At 31.4% G+C, this 17,484-nt stretch overlaps 1 protein-coding gene across 2 annotated transcripts in view; it reads left to right on the top strand.

The window, feature by feature from the left end:
* The window catches only part of LOC111627001 (E3 ubiquitin-protein ligase ZNF598-like), a 39,080-nt gene extending 26,381 nt beyond the window's left edge, over nucleotides 1–12,699 (top strand). For both annotated transcript variants that reach the window (XM_023370540.1, XM_023370538.1), the window contains exons 4-6: nucleotides 7,599–7,819; nucleotides 9,338–9,425; nucleotides 9,580–12,699. In XM_023370540.1, the coding sequence (XP_023226308.1) occupies nucleotides 7,599–7,819; nucleotides 9,338–9,425; nucleotides 9,580–11,197 (1,927 nt within the window). In that variant the 3' untranslated portion in view covers nucleotides 11,198–12,699. The remainder of the gene's footprint in view (nucleotides 1–7,598; nucleotides 7,820–9,337; nucleotides 9,426–9,579) is intronic.
* The last annotated feature ends 4,785 nt before the right edge of the window (nucleotides 12,700–17,484 follow it).

Below are 17,484 nucleotides of genomic sequence, written 5' to 3'. Positions count from 1 at the left end.
TTTTATTGTTACGTTGTTTATTATAAACAACATAACAATAAAATTTATGTTATATCTTATGTTATCCCTGCTATCCACAAATCAAAATTATGAAGGAACCTGTCTATGGCAGACACAACCTGTTTAGTACAGACACCCTTATCGACAAACACCCACCCTGACACGACTTTGTGAGAAGCTGGGGGTTGAATGGTGTACTTTAAACCCCTTTTTCAATGTTGGTGGATGGCGTTATCTATTAGTTGTCATCGGGATTGTGAGATCACTTTGATGTCAAGTCCTGACACCAGTTAGGATAAAATTTAATGCATCCTAACTTGCAAATATTACATTCTGCTCTTCTAAAGATGCGTTCAAATAAGAGCTATAAAAGCTATATCTAAATGTCGAGTGGGGAGGGTTGTGAGATTGGTGATAAAGCGTCAGGCTATCAGAGAAATGTACTCCGAGACCAAGTAAACTAACAATAGGTTTAATAACTCAAATAACTATGTACAAAGGACAAACATAGTTAAACATATAGCTAAGTACTGTACATAGATAACCATCTTATCAGTATTCTTGAAGATAATCTTGATTGTCAAAAATCTAACTTCTAATCTACTTATTTCTACTTGACCAAGAGAGAGGCTTCACATAAATCCATCAAGTATAATACCTCTTGGTTGAGTAGGCTGAGACTGTTTTGTTTACAGCAGGAAGTGGATTAGCAGGTTGATGAGCCGAGAAGATAATCTTTCAGATGAGTGTCCCAACGATGGGGTGTGGACCTGTTATATCTCCATTGGGTGTGGGAATTTAATCAGGTGCCAAGTCAGGTACCCTGTCACAAGAGTGCCAATGTCATGAGATATTGTCATGGGATGGGTGACAATTTAGATGAAGGTTTATTTTTCTCATGTCATTAAGTCTTGTAACACTTTTGTGTGATAGTGACACTTTCGTTAGTCACTATTGTTTGTTAATACATCCACCCTCACCAGAAAGATAAGGGAATCCCCAGAATCTCACATATATAATAAAAATAAAGCAAAAAAAAAGGGTTGTCAGTTTATAACAACATGGCATAAGTCATAGATATATTCAATGTCTGCTGTTGTCCAGTCTGTTATCCTTGATGTCTATATGTTGTCCAGTTGCCATATCACGTTATCTACCAGTGATTGTCAGGCTTTTGATAATGCTTTTTCTTTATTATTAATACAATGACCTGCTCTTGAAGTAAGGAATATTTGTATGCTTCTAGCATTCTTAGCTGAAAGAGTGTTTTTAAACGATATCAGTTTTACTTGGTCTAAGCATACATGGGCTAACTTGCTATTTGAGCCAGCACCTAATGAGTTTATTTTTACTAATGTCATATTTATGTTCTTTTATATTTTTGTGTTAATGATCTGTTTGTTACACCTACCTAAGTCTATCTTCAATTAAATCTGTCATACTGTACTAGGATTATGTATACTCCTGGAGCTAAGCTGTTACTGATGATATCTTTGCTATTTGTTAGTAGCTTGAAGATTCTGGGATTGCATTGATAAGTTATTTTAGCTTTTGTGTGTTTAACATTTTATAAGCAAAAGTAAGCCTAGTGTCATAATCTAATGTTTAAATATTTTTGAGATAGTCTTTCTAATGTGGATACTACTTTGTTACATTGCAATGTTATCTTCCATTTTCTTTGCTATTCTAGTGCTGCAGCCATGTGCTTGTTCTATTTTTTAAATATACTTTATTTTCTTAAGTATGTATAGCTCTGTATACGAAGATTTTAATCACAGCTGTTTTATAGGATGGAGTATCATTAGATCTGAAAGGAATGAAGGACTTTTGGTTCTGTTTTTGATATATCTGTGTAAAAAGTAATATGAGGTGTAAAAAGTGAGTTGCCTGTGACTCTCTTGATCTTACTTAATAGTTAAGCCATATTGGTTATTAAAATTATTGATGACCTGTTTGATATTCAGCTTGATTTTCCATATAATTAAGATATCAACAAAATATTTGTAGATAATACTATTATGCAATTAGATTCCAATGATTTAATTTACCAGCTTGCAAATGTCTTCTAAAAGAGGCTGCCCATTGGAATTCCTCATTATTGGTGACATCTACGGTTCTGGCTCAAATATCAAGCAAGCTCAAGGTGGGCATGCTAGGACCAAGCAAAATTGATATGGGTTTAGAAAACTCTTTTTAAGGTGAGAACACAAGAAGCATGTGAAATATTCCTTACTTTGAGGGCAGGTCATTGTATTAATAATAAAGAAAAGGAAATTTATCAAAAGTCTGGCAATTACTGGTGGATAACCTGATATGGTGATAGGACAATATATTACAGTGTTGCTGGATAAAATATTTAGTGTTGTTCAATCTAGACTAGTTTCAGCTTTTATAGAAGTGTTACATTATATATATATTCATTCAGTTTCTAGTCACTGTTTTATATTTATAACATTTTAAAAAATCATTAAATTTCCATGACATAAATTGATTTTAATATGATTGTTCTTCATTTACTTAGAAAAGATTTTTGAATTTTTGTTATTGTTTTAAATTACAGATTTACAGAAATGTTCTGTTATTTATTGATTTTATTAGTAGGAGGGAAAATATCTTTCATATATTTTTGTATAAAAATAAAGTTAATGTTTATAAGATAAATACAAAATAATTATAAATGTGTTAAAGAAGTTGCTGAAATTCTAAAAAGTTAGAAATTCTTTCTGTACTGTTTAATACAGAAAAATAAATAGAAAAATTAACATTGCTGATAAACAATTAGAAGACTGCATGTAAGAAAATGGATGTAATTGCTGTCTTGTTTGATTAGGAAATGTACAGGATGTTTTGCTAACAGAGAATTTTAAACTAATAACTGTCAGTTTTTATACACTATTAAATGAGTAATAGGAGAAAATTCTGCAATTGAATAGATAAACTTAAGATAACTAAGTTCAAAGTTAATTAAAATGCTTATTTTATACTGAACTTTCAACTTTAAAAAACTTAACATGTCATGAAAACTAAACAATTTTAGTAAGATTAGAATAAATATTACAAGAACAAATTTTTTGAAGTCAAAAACAAAAATTACCTTATATAATTCATAAGTATTGGTCAGCATTACTTAAGGATATACAGTCGACCCCCATGTAATGCGGTAGATATGTTCCACTTTATAAGAATTTCACGTTGTAGGAATCCTTAAATACATGAGCCACTCACAGCCCAGCACATGTGCAGTTTGCAGACTACGGCTGTTTGAAAGGTTTTCTTCCATAAAATTAATCAATTCTAGACTAATTTGACTCAACATTTCCAAAAAACGTATAATTTTTGGGAATAATCCGTATAAACTATGCTATAAACAAAAAACTGTAGGATTACTTACCGACTGTGCACCGTTTGACGACGGCATTGCTTAAACTTGTTTTAATTGTGGAGTACGCACCAAACGGCGGGCGCGTTTTCTGATAAGTTATTTTTCGCAGAAAAATAACTTATCAGAAAACGTGTTCAATAAGTTATTAACTTATCAGTAAGTTAATAACTTATCAGAAAACGAGTTCAATAAGTTATTTTTCGCAGAAAAATAACTTATTGAACTCATTGAACTTTGGAGACATCATTAATAGAAATAATTTTTATGGCCATTGAATAAGAAATGTTTTTTTCACAAGAAATGTATAAAATTACAGTACTGTATTAGACTTACAGTACCTAATTTATATACTGTACAGACAATAGTAAACTCAACTTACCTGCCTAAACTCTCCATAGCGTAAGTAGTTCTGCTGCTCGTCCACTATTGATCCAGATTCGACCAATCCTGTTGCAACACGAGTCGGCAATGACGTTTTACTGCATTTTACGAGTCTCTTTTAACATCTTTATACAAATATGGTTGCAATTTTTTGCCGCGATATACGAATCTGCATTATAGGGGGGTCGACTGTAGTTTATTTTATATAAAGCAATTCTAGATTAGATGTAAAAACTTCAATCTTATCTGAAAGTACTAGAATTAATGTGATTAAAGGAGACTTACAAGAGATTACTAAATCAGTAAATATCATAGATCTAAAATTGATTAACTTTTTTCACTCATATATCAGAAAATGAAAAGGGCAGGAAAGGTGAATATTATTTTGCAAATTTTTAAGAAGTAATTTAAATACAGTAGAGCATCAGTTATATGAGATAATTAGGACAGAACAATTTTGGATAACTGATCACCCTTGGTAGTGAAAGAATAAAAAGATAAATATCTTAAAGTAAAAATATTAATTTTAATTTTAGCATTGGTAAAAAAGGTTAAGACACAGAAATTTAATACATGTAAATGATAAGATATAATGGAAAAAATTATCTAATTATTAAAAACAAGCATAGTCTTTCATTGCAATATACAATATTTTGATGAAACTTTGAATTCAAAGTAAAAATACATAATGGAAAATTAATATTAAATAACATACAATACTCATATAAAATTTTTTACCATATTTACTTACATATAAGAGGACCTCGCATGTAGGATGAGATGTGACTTTAAAGATCAAAATAAAGAAAATTAGATTTATTAATACAATTGTAATTTTATTTTGTTTAATCACAAGTAAAATATCAAATGAATGTAAATGCACACATTGTCCTGCAAAAATTACTGGCATTTTAAACTTTAAGGAAAAATCTTGTAAAATCGACAACATAATTTGTTCATGTAAAGCTCGACAATCAGGAACCATTTTTTGCTAATTCTTAACAGTCAAATCCACTCTCCGTCGATTATACTTATGAGTTTCTCCGAATTCTGATTTCTGAATAATTATCTGTTTTCATGTGGGAATGGATTAAAACTTATATTGGGCTCCCGTGTGATTTTGGAATTTCAATCTGAAATTCAATTCAAAAGCTTTTCTTTTCCTATTACTATTCATCGTTACTCCCGACAATATACAAGGATGATTCAAACAACCCAGATAAAATACTTATGTTTTTAAATACATCCCATAAAAAATGCAAATACACAGTTCACAAAAATTATTTGCAAAAAAACAAAGAATCTTTTGCTTGCGCATATAGGACGACCTAGGCATTTGAAGCTGTGATAATTGAATAAAAACCTTGTCTTATATGCGAGTAAATATGGTATTATGGTTTTAAAAAATCATAGCTTATATAACTTAAACTAATATTTTTTTAAATTTACAAAGAATTTATACTAATTTTGAAGGATTCTAATCAAAATAAAAATAGATGATAAATTTAAAAAAAATTAAATATGAAGCAGAACATCATATCAGTATGGAGAGTATCTTATGTCTGACAATGTAATTTTAACATAATGTAGCCAGCTAAAAATGATGTGGAATATTTTTTAATATATGTTGACTTACAAGAATTTTTTAAAATTATTTTATAATGAAAAGAAAGATCAAATTTGTTTTCTCCATCTTTTGCCTTTTTTTCTCTCATTATATTTTTTGATACATGGATAGTTTTATACTTAACCAAAATTAATTAGGAACTTTTGCAAAATACTGTATTTACTCATGTATTAGATGAGGTTTTTTCATTTTTCACTGTTTCAAAAACCTAGGTTGTTCTGTATGTGCAAGCAAAAGATTCTTTGCATTTTTGCAATAATTTTTGTGAACTGTGTATATTCATGCTGCCATTGTAGCAGGATGCTATTGAGGTCAAGGTAAATGTTGCTTTCAAAGAGATGGTCTGAAAATAGCTAGTCACTTAACAATGATTATTAATGTAGTTATTTCATATTTGTTAAATTGGTACTTTTAATGAAAATTTGCACATTCTGAATCATTAAAAATATACTTTTTTCTGGTCATGCTCATTATAATCTTTTGGTTTTGCAATGTGGGTATCAGGTGCATGGAAAAGCATTCCTCAAGAGCTGATAGCAAAATCATTCAGGAAATACTGCATTTCAAATTCACTAGACGGATCAGAGGATGATGCTTTGTGGAATGAGAGTGAGAAAGAGGAGAGTTATAACAAAGCTTTGGAGAATGAGTCTGAGTAGACAAAATGTGATAGATTTGGTCAAGAAAACATGGTTGTTTGTCTTAATACATGCATTTGATATTTTATTTGCAATTAAACGAAATAAAATTACAATTATATTAATAAATCTAATTTTCTTTATTTTGATCTTTAAAGTCACACCTTGTCCTATATGTGAGTAAGTACAGTAATTAAGAATGATCTAAACCAGGGCTTCTTAAACTTTTTTTATTCATGATCCCATTTATGATTGTGATTTTTTTTCGCGACCCAAAAAAAATATAAAATAAAATTATATACAAATTTGCAAAAACAATAATGGTGTACTGTCACAGTTCACTCTTGTGTTACAATGGAACAGAGACAACTGAATACACTGAAAAGCACTACACTGAATACACTAGTTCACACTACAATCAGTGTTGCTGAATCATTGTCTCGCTGCACCAGAAGTGACTAGTTATGTACTGGATCATTAAAAATGTATATCCGCAGATACGGATACAGATACAGATATCCGGCACATCACTAGAAGTGACACAAAGTGTAACTCACGAAACCTATGACATAAAGCATGCCATTTTCAAACTCTCACAAATTATTTTCAATATTTTGCATTAAAATCTCACACACCCATAGTTTAAGAAGCCCTGTTCTAAACTAAATGAAGTAATTAGATTTTATAGCAACATATTATAAGATAATTTTTTGTGTGTTAATTGTAATGTAATTTACAATTGATTTAAAAATAAATAATCCACACATTAAGCTAGTTAAGTTTTAATAGCTCATGCTTCCAGCTAGCTATATAATCATCATCATACTTCAGAATATAAAATTCAAATAGAAACTAAGAAAGTAAGTACAAAGCATTATGACTAATACAAAAGTTATATCTGATGATGATTATACAATTTTCAAAAATTTTTATCATGTTTCCATGATTTTAAAATGCACCATGAACTTGAAATTACATTTTAAGAATTCTTTTAATGAAGAGAAAAATTTTAAATAATTTAATTTTTTTATTAGGTTTTGTTAAGTAGTAATAAGTTAAGAAAAATGTTTGCAGTAAACGTATAATTATTTTTCATTTGAATGCTGCCATCATAATATTGTTTTGAAGACACATTTTAAACATGAAAAAGAAGTTTAAAGTAAACATTTGTTACTAGCAAAGTTTATTTGACCTGATATGATCATTGCTGTAGATAAAGTATTTATTTATAGCCAACTGCAACACTTGTAATATTCCTCTCAAAGGTTGAGTGCACATGTACTAATACCCTGTTCCCAGTATAAAACAGCCAGAGTACATTCCTTTAACCGCAAGAATTTCCAGATGGTAATACATTCCAGAACAGTTTGGGTCAAAGATCAACTTAAACCAGTCTTTGCCGTTCTCTGGCAAGGACTGGTTAAGTTGAAACTACACACTATAGCATTATCATATAAACACTTCTAACTTCTTATTGACATACCTGTACATTTATTATGTATATTTTTTAAGTTTTAGGATTTAAATTTTTAAGAATTAACTGATTTTTTATCTTTTTTATTTTTTTCAGTGACTATGAATATCTCCGTAATCATTTCCGTCAGCAACACTATCTATGTGAAGAAGGAACATGTCGCGATGAAAAATTTACTGCAGCATTTCGAAGTGAAATTGATTTTAAAGCTCACAAAGCTGTTCAACATAGTAAAAATTTAAGCAAGGCTCAAGCAAAACAAGCTCGAACTCTAGAACTTGAATTTACAATAAGGCCACACAGTTCACAACATAATAGTGAGAATTTTTATGTATTAAGTTTATACAGTGGGTGATTGGTTAATGAACACTTTCGCGAAAGATTTTTATGATCAGACAATGAATACATGTTCAGATTACGAACACTTCACTAAACAAACATAAAAAAAGAAGTGACAAAAATAGCAAATATCGATTGATTTTCCCTTGTCTTCAGGCAACAATTTGAAACTTTTTGGAGCGCTGGAGATGTCGACATCGACACTCAACCCGGAATATACTGATCAGATAGTATTCCTTTGAACTTTGAAACTCTCCCTTGTAATTCCAGGCTTTTATTTTTCACGAGATGTCTGATGTTGCTGGGCAGTATGGCTTGAACAAATCTACAGTAGGGTGCAGTTCAATCTTATCTAAGAAGGATACAGTATAATTAAGAAGACTCAAGCAGCTAAAGGAGTAACAAAAATCACTTCTGAGAAATAAAGAACATTGAAGAACTCATAATGGAACCTGAAACAGATCCGATGACAGAATGCCAAGAACTCTTGAGTGCAGAACACCAAGAAACTCAGCGAGATATGTTTTATTATGAAAAAGAAGATTAATGCTGATATCTGCTATTAATTAAAGATCTTTTGAAGAAGTGGGGGATGTCAGATCAATGGTCTTAGAATGGCATACAAACCAGGTTGAGGTTAATAAGCTTGGGGATCTCTACAATTACAATGCAATTACTGTAATTACTTCTGAAAATCCTGAAGAAGAGGGAAAAGCAATTGACATTAGACAGATTCTTTAATCCCCACAAACAAAAAACATAACTAATACAAATGCAAGACTGTGTATATATGTATTTTTATTATTACATAAAAATGAACATAGTAAGAAAGTATATACAGTAATACCTCAACTTACGCTACCCTGACTTACACGAAGCCTGAGTTACGCGATTTTCAAATCTCTTTGATTTGTCTTTTGTTTGAGCGCCACGCAGCTCTTGATTACTTACTCCCCCCACACTATTGTTCAGCTTACGTGTTTGGACGTGTCACGCGGAATCAACACATAGCTACAATTTATTTTGTGTTGTTTATTTCTGTGTTTGTTATATCTACAGAGACTTGAGAAACTCTATGTGGTGATTTCTTGTAACTGTGAATGAATCAAAAGATGAGATAAGATTAATGAGAACATTTATTAGCTTACATACATTCAACTTGGATTTTACACAAATTGTGAAATTATACACTGACTTACGCGAATTCGACTTACGTGGTTATCGCTTGGTCCCATCTATTGCATAAGTTCAAGGTATTACTGTATTTTTTTATTTTTTTGGGGTCTCCAGAACGAATTAATCAAATTCCCGTACAAACCTGTGGTAAATTGATAATTGGTTAATGAACAATTCGGATAGCGAACAAAGTCTTGGAACGGATTATGTTCGTTAACCGATCACCCACTGTAAAGTAGAAGAGGACAAATAATTTGTTTTAGAATTATAAAATAATTTCTCAATTATAAATGAAAAGTTAATGTATTTAATTATTTCAGGCTCATTATCATTACATTCTGAAGGAAGGGTCCGACGTCATGATAGGTATGAACCTCAGAATAAGACGTATCAACCAGTGAACTCTCGGTAAGTAGATGATGATAATTACAAATAATATAAGATCATATTTTAAGATTTGGGTTTTCAGATAAAATATATGCAGAATTTTTTATTTATGATAGTGATTGTAATATAATTAAAATACATTTGTATTAAAACATATAAATATGAATTTTTTCAGAAATGAAACAAGAACAGACAGTCCAGATTTTGGAAATGAATCTTATACTGTAAAATCTAAACAATCTTTGGATACTTGTAGTGAAGAGCAGTTCCCATGTTTGAGTTTGTCTGCTTCTGCATCAGGTCAGAATACTTCTAAAATTAATAACAAAACTATGGCTAATTGTTTGAACAAGGATACAAACATGAAATCTTCAAGTAGTGAATGGGTGGTGAAAAAAACAATTGGGCCAAATGATAGTGATTTTCCTGCCTTAAGATCATCTGTTCACCTTCCAGGAGGACAGAGTTCTGCCTCATCATCTTCTGAACTTGTAGTTAGTTCTGCTAGGCATCCTATAAATCAACCACATAAAACAGTTTTATTTCATTTTAATAGTCAAAATAGTAAGAAAAATCCAACTCGACATGCCACTAATGTTTCCATTAAAGTTGCCAAACCAAAAAAGTTAAATCTTTCAGTTGAAGAAAATCATTTTAATTCTAAATGCAATAACAATAATTCAATGCAATCGTTATCTCGGACAGAATCATCAAAAACAGAATTTTACACTGGTACAACTGGATATCACAATGGGGCAGTCAATTCAGTAAAGAGATTAGTCAATAAAAAGATAAATAATGATATTTTACTTCCTTCAAATAGTGCCGAAGAAAAGAAAACAAAACAGCAGGAATTACTGATACCTGTTTCAAAAGAGACATCAGATAGGAGTAACGGAGAGCAGACACAACCATATATTACTGTTAAATGTAAATCAAAAAAGAAGAAGTCAAAGACAATTAGTTTACTTTTAGAAAATGAATTAAAACAATCAGAAATGAATGGCGAACATGAAAACAAAAAAGAAAATTCTGTGACTAGTGAATATAATCACTTATGTGAAAATGGAAATACTGAAGAATTGTATGATTCTTTAAAAATCAGCAAACTCAATCAAAATAGTGAAAATAGTGATTCAGATGAGTGTTTGAAACAGACTAAAAATTTAGCCATTAGTGATTTTCCAGAACTTCCATCACAAATGGAAAAAAAGATTTCTGCTCCACCAGGTTTTGTTACAAATATTGTTCCACCACCTGGCTTTAAAACTGAAAATTCTGTCCAAACCAATTCTGTGCCTAACATTAATATTTCCTCAAGTTATCATAACTACATCGAACCTCCAGATTTTCAATATCGAAACATTGTACTAATACAAGAAATTCAGAAACTTTTAAGAAGCAACGAAACTCTATTTATGGAATTTAAAGCATTGTCTGGACAATTCAGACAATGTCAGATTTCTGCAAAGGAATATCACGAAAAATGCCTTGAAATGTTAGGAAAGGATAATTTCATGAAAGTAATATCTGAATTATTAGTGTTACTACCAGACATTAAGAAACAACAAGAATTATTAAAAGTTCATACTTCATTCTGTCGTAAACAGGCAGAAAACAGTGGCGCTGTACCAAAGAATAGCACCTGGAGCGAAGCAGAGAAGGATTTCGACTTTGTTGTTTGTGACTTCTGCAAGCAAGTACTGTGGAACAAAGATTTTCAAAGTCATCAAGCAAGGCATACTAATAGTGATTATTTAAATGAAGATGAAGTAGTAAAGAATAGCAACTAATTTTATAAAAACAAAATGCAAAAATTTACTTTTGCATTTGATGAGTTTAAAATATTTATTAATTGCCAATGCCATTCTAAGCTTTATTATTTATCTTCATTTTGGATAATTTAACAATGAGCAAAAGTAGTTCAGTATTTTTCTGTTTGTTTTTCTATTAACCATCACTCAGACGAAATTTTTCAAGTACATAAAAAAAAAATCTGACATAAATTTTCAATATTATAATAGTATAAAAATTGACAAATATCAAAACAGTATGATTTATTACAAAATATTCAGTTTAGTTCTTGTTTTTAAAAACACTTAAGTTAATTAAAGTGATGGTTGTTTTGTTTATTAGTTTATTTAAGAGCAAATGCATTTCTGTTCTCTATCATTACACTCAAAATACTTGTAAATTGTTGTAAAGAAACAAACATCTATAAAATTTGTTGAATAATAAAAACTAAAATATGATATTTTTGACTTTATGAATAGAAATTACAAAATATTTTAAAAAATAATAAAATTTTCAACATTAAATCAGTGCTTTATTTTTAAATAAAAATGCCATGAAGAACACAGACTTTCATTTTGTAACCTAATACAGGAAATCTACATTAATTCAAACTCAGATAGTTCGAAATTTTGTTAGTTCATAACTACTTTTGTCCCTGCCAGAGATATAGGGATTTACATGTTAAATAATTCAATTAGTCAAAACACAACTACTTTGAAATTCAAAGTGAAAATTCTGTCCAAATTGTGATATGCATATGTTAACTCATTTATTTTGTACTTCCATTCTATAAGAACAATAGACCAAGAACAACTCTAATCTGGTTAATATGGCTTTACTTTAATAGTAAAACATTTTTGGGTGTCACCACACATGTGGATTACCCTTTATTCCCTTATTTCATAAAATAAGGCTGGTTTTCAGGATTGGAAGATTTGGCTATGAGTAGCAGATTGAGATATTTGTAGGGCTTTAGATTACTATATTTGGGCAACTTATTACTTTTTAGGTCACTTTAAAACTTTAAATAATTTCAGCTCTATTTCAAAGAATTCTCTTTAGACTTTATAAAACTTATCTGGCAACCTGTGAGGTTCTTACTGGACACCTGCCATTTACCTACCTGCAGTTTGCTTATATTATTATTATTATTAATTAATTAAAATAGCATTCTGTATAAATAATCGTATTTCATTTGCTTAATAAATTACATCAGTTACACATCATTTGGCATATTATACAAAAATATATAAATCTCAGATAATTCAAAGTTATGATTTTGGATCTCGATGGAGTAATACTCTGGATTTCGAACATGAGTATTTCTGAATGAATTACTGGTTTATTGAGCATCTTGGGCAAGAAATTTATCTATTTTAAGTGCACATTCAAGTTAATTCTCTGGACAGTTTTGAACTATTAAGTAGTTAAATGTTAACTCTTCACAAATATGTACCTGTATAGTTTTTGAGAATATTTTTAGTAAACTAAGTATTGTGTATGAAACGTAATCTTTATATTTGGTCATATTGTTTCAAATTTAATAATACTACTATTAACTATCCTTAAATAAAATCCATTATATAATGATCTATTTAAGCCACAGTTTACAGAAATCAAAATCAGTGGTTTAAATGGAATAGTGAAAAATTAAAGACAAAACTAAAGTAATTTTTTCCAGTCAAAATTAGACTAGATAATTTATCTCAGTAAGAAATATACATTCAAAAGTGCAACTGAGATTTGCTATAGTTAAATTTAATTAATTGATCAGCAGTGACAAGTGAAAAACAATTTATTCTTAAATGATAGAACAAAATAAACTTTCAATGAATAGACCTCATTATCTATACTCTTAATGATTTTCTGATTGAAAATGATTAAGTAGAAACACATACGATTGTTTCATTTTAAATTATCCATTCTAGATCGACTGCATGAGGTGGAGAAGTTATGCATTATCGGGTTAATACTTAAATAGGGACCAGTTTCCCCATAAAAAGCCTCCTGATAGGAATTTCGCCGTATAAATTCAATATAATCAGTTTTCAAAATCATAACAAAAGATTTAATTTTTTAAATTAACAATATGCCCTTAATCCCTTTTTTAAAATATTTAATACAAATATGTGTAATAAAGTATATTTGTATTAAATATTTAATTTTTTTGTTTTCTATCTATCCTATGCATGCTAAACAGGCCTTTATATTCCTCATACACCTTGTGATGAATTCAATAAGGCCCATAATGTGGGCGGAAGGTGGTGAGGGACGAGACCAACATATTCGGGGACCAACTGCTCACGAAAAATTTCTAGGTTCTCCCGGGTACTCCAGAGCGGTAGGTTGACCCCTTAACTGTTTGCCATCCTGTCGTCAATTTAATTTTATGTAAAAGCATTAAAAGCACATTCAAGAAAAATGAAATTTTGCGAAATTCGTATTATTTGCTGAAATGGTTTTGTTTTGGCATTCAAAATTTAAATAATAGACAAAAACCGATGCTATTTCTAAAATAGATTTACAGTATATCGACATTTGATTCTGTTACCAGGAAAAGCTAGTCGAAACTTTTATTTCAAACACTTAGTTCATAAAAAATAATTATTAACTTATTTCCTTTTTGAGTTTACTAAGAGAAGTTTCTATTTATAAATTGTTCTTTTCGCAGATCATTGAGACTTCGTGAAATAAAAAACATTCTAACTCCGCTTTGGGGACACTAAGAGGACCTCTTTTAGCAAGCCCATTATGGGTTCTACCAGGCCCGCAATGGGGCGGACGGGTGGTGAGGTATGGGGTTTAACATATCTGGATGGGTCAAAAGTTCCCCAGGAATTTTTTGACTACGTCCTGATTCGATTCCGGGTCCCCCAGCAGTGTAGGCTGCCGCTGCCACCTTGCCTGCTTGGCCATCCGGCCATAGAGACAGAGAGTTGTTTGTTAAGTTATGGCAACGCAACACTTGACTGATCTGCGTGGGGATGCCTTCCGGGAGGTTTTGTTAAGGGAAATTAGCCTCTATTTAGGCATTACAGATGTGGAGAAAACACGAAAAACTCCACATGGCCAGCCCGATCCAAGCGAGCCGCGAACCCACGACCGAACTCCCAGTGTTCGGTCGTGAAGACCACTTGGCCACTGGTGGACCCTAGGGACAGAGAGAGAGAATAGTAGAGGCATTAGAATGTTTACTCCATTTGGAGGAAAAAACTTTTTCTTTGCAAGATTGTGCATTAAATTTTAGATTAACATTTATTGTTTGAAAGAAATTTTTGATAACATTAGTATTTAGTCCCGCGAATGTATTAGGGCAGTGTTTCTCAACCTCTAACGAATCATCGCCTCCTTCAACGCAGTATCGCCCCCTTCAATAAAACCGTTACGTAGTATCGCCCCTTCAATAAAACCGTTACGTAGTATCGCCCCTTTACTATAAATTCCGATGCCGAGGGCCAAGGCTAACGCCAAATTCGTACTGCATTGAATAGACTAGTGACTAGGATAATGTTATTTGTTTAATTATTGTACGATATAACGAATAAAATATCTAATTATTCTTAATATAATGTTTTACTATATTGCCCCCCAAAATATAAATTGTTACTAATCGCCCCTCAACATGGAAAAACGCCCACATGGGAGCGATATCGCCCCCGTTGAGAAACACTGTATTAGGGGATGGCTAAAGTATATATTGGAAGAACGTCCTGCTTTCAAGTTGCTATTCCAGTGACTGAATTTTATTATATCATTGTTTGACATTAAACCGAAATATATTAAAGATTTTTCAGAAAATTATTAAATTTACGTTTTTATTTACATCTATATATATAAAACTCAAAGGTGACTGACATAGTGATCTATCAACGCACAGCCCAAACCACTGGACGGATCGGGCTGAAATTTGGCATGCAGGTAGATGTTATGACGTAGGCATCCGCTAAGAAAGGATTTTGATCAATTCTACCCCCAAGGGGATAAAATAGGGGATGAAAGTTTGTATGAAACTTTGTCAATTTTAAACCGATCGGGCTGAGACTTTGCATGCATAAAGCTACTATGACGTAGGCATCCCCTAAGAAAGGATTTTGATAAATTCCACCCCTAAGGGGATAAAATAGGGGATGAAAGTTTGTATAAATCTTCTTAGATTTTCGACTGATTGAACTGAAATTAAAGATTGGAGCTACTATGATGAAGACGTCCGCTTAAATAGGATTTTGATAAATTCAACCCCCATGGGGGATGTAAATGTATTAGTTTGAACCTATCAGTACCTAATGGAACGAATAAATTAAGACGAACAAAATAATTTTTAGTTCTAAATGTTGACAATAGATGGCGTTAGTAGTATTTTAAAACGCGCTATCGTTGTGTTTTCACTGAGTTACATATACCCGATGATGAGTGGCTGCCGTATCTAATAGTACATACTATACCTAAATATTTGACGGGGGTCAATTAGGTATAGTTTTTGCGGGGATTATATTGTACCCTTTGTACATAGTTGTACAAAGAAGTTTTGTAGGCCCTAATTTTTTACACACGCTAAACGAAAGTAAAGCCGCAAAAACTATACCTAATTAATAATAATACTTCTTAACGCGAGCGAAGCCGCGGGCAAAAGCTAGTATTAAATAAATTTATTTTATTTCGTAACGAAGCAGTTCTTGTTCTTTTCTTTTGACCATTTTTATATAAAAAAAGAAAGAAGGAAAAATGGAATACGGCCTGCAATCCGATCTGACTAGTATAATGTCGCGAGCATTGTCATAATTATGCAGGTCGTCGACAGGGAAGGGAGCTGAGAATTTTACTCCGGGCTTGGAGAAAACTTCACAGCCCGTAGTCCTATAAATTGCGGCCGGATGGCCGAGCGGTCAAGGTGGCAGCCCACCGCTCTGGGAGACCCGGCTCGAATCCGAACGGGTCGAAAAATCCCTAGGAATTTTTCGGGGGTTGGTCCGTTCGGATATGTCGGGCCCCGTCCCTCACCACCCGGCAACCCCATTGTGGGCCTGGCCGAACCCATAATGGGCTTGCAAAAAGAGGCCCTCTTAGTGCCCAGAGGGCGGAAAGAATTTAAAAAACACCCTATAAATTAATGTAATTTTTACTAACAAAAAAATAAATAAATAAAATATTTAAGACCGTCTTTAATTAATAAAAAAAATATTCTCCAAATTTCGTTTGTTCAAATAAGACTGTCAAAGAGGCCAGCTAAGACGAAGAGGGGACCGCTCTACCCCCAAACCCGTACAATTTCTCGGTAGCCACGGGCATATGACTAGATAATTAAATATATATATATATATATTACAAAATACTAATTGAAAAGTGACAATGTTTTAAAATATAGACAAAATTTATTTTAAAATATGAATTCTCAATTTATGGCTTCAAATTCACAATACTTTACTGAGATTAAACATTACGTGAATTATTTTCAATATTTACTTTATAAAAATTTTACACTGCACCAAAATTATTGCACGAATCATTAATTTATAAACTTGAATTAATTAATAATAGAACATTACGAAGAATTTTATTTCGTAATTTTGTTGATGAAGCCAAACGATCGAGAACTGGGAAAAAGATTGCAATTTATGTAATTTTTTGTTTTAAACGCTAGGTGGCGTAAGAGAATAATGTTTTGTAGGAAACCATGGAGATCGTCTGACAAGTTAATAAAAAATTGAAGATTTTGGGATATTTTCCCAACCAGCGGTAAGGTATTTAATTTTTTAATAAATATTTAATGTTTCTGTTAATTATGATATATTATATTTGTGATTATGTGATCATAAATACAATGTTAGCGATGTAAGTTGATTGATCAAGAAAGCTTCGTGTTTTGATGCGTGAATATAAACCTTTAAACTACAATATTGCGAACAAACAGGAAAAAACACACCAATGTAATAAAGTTGTGTAACTAGCAAGATTTGTACACTTTTATCGATACTCTAATTATTCATCCGTGAAAATAGCAACAGTATTTGGTAAATGATAAAATGAGCCAAATAAAATTACCTAAACCAGAAAGACGTTTAACATATCAAGCATTGATAAAATAATAAGGTTACACTGTTTATAAATACAAAATTAATTGTAGAATAAGTATTGAAATGCAGAAGTCTTGATCCATAGGAAAGAATAACTAGAATGTTTCTGTTTTGGTTATTTATTAAATGTTCAAATTGAGATTGCATGTATGTCTCGTTCTTTCATGTAGACTTTTTCTAAATGTTTTTTTAAGAGGGAAACAATAATTTGAACA

This window comes from Centruroides sculpturatus, unplaced genomic scaffold, assembly GCF_000671375.1.
Source record: "Centruroides sculpturatus isolate CEXI.00-Female unplaced genomic scaffold, Cexi_2.0 scaffold445, whole genome shotgun sequence".
NCBI lineage: Eukaryota > Metazoa > Arthropoda > Arachnida > Scorpiones > Buthidae > Centruroides > Centruroides sculpturatus.
The sequence above is the reverse complement of the archived record's forward strand: the minus strand, read 5'-3'. Positions and strand labels throughout refer to the sequence as shown.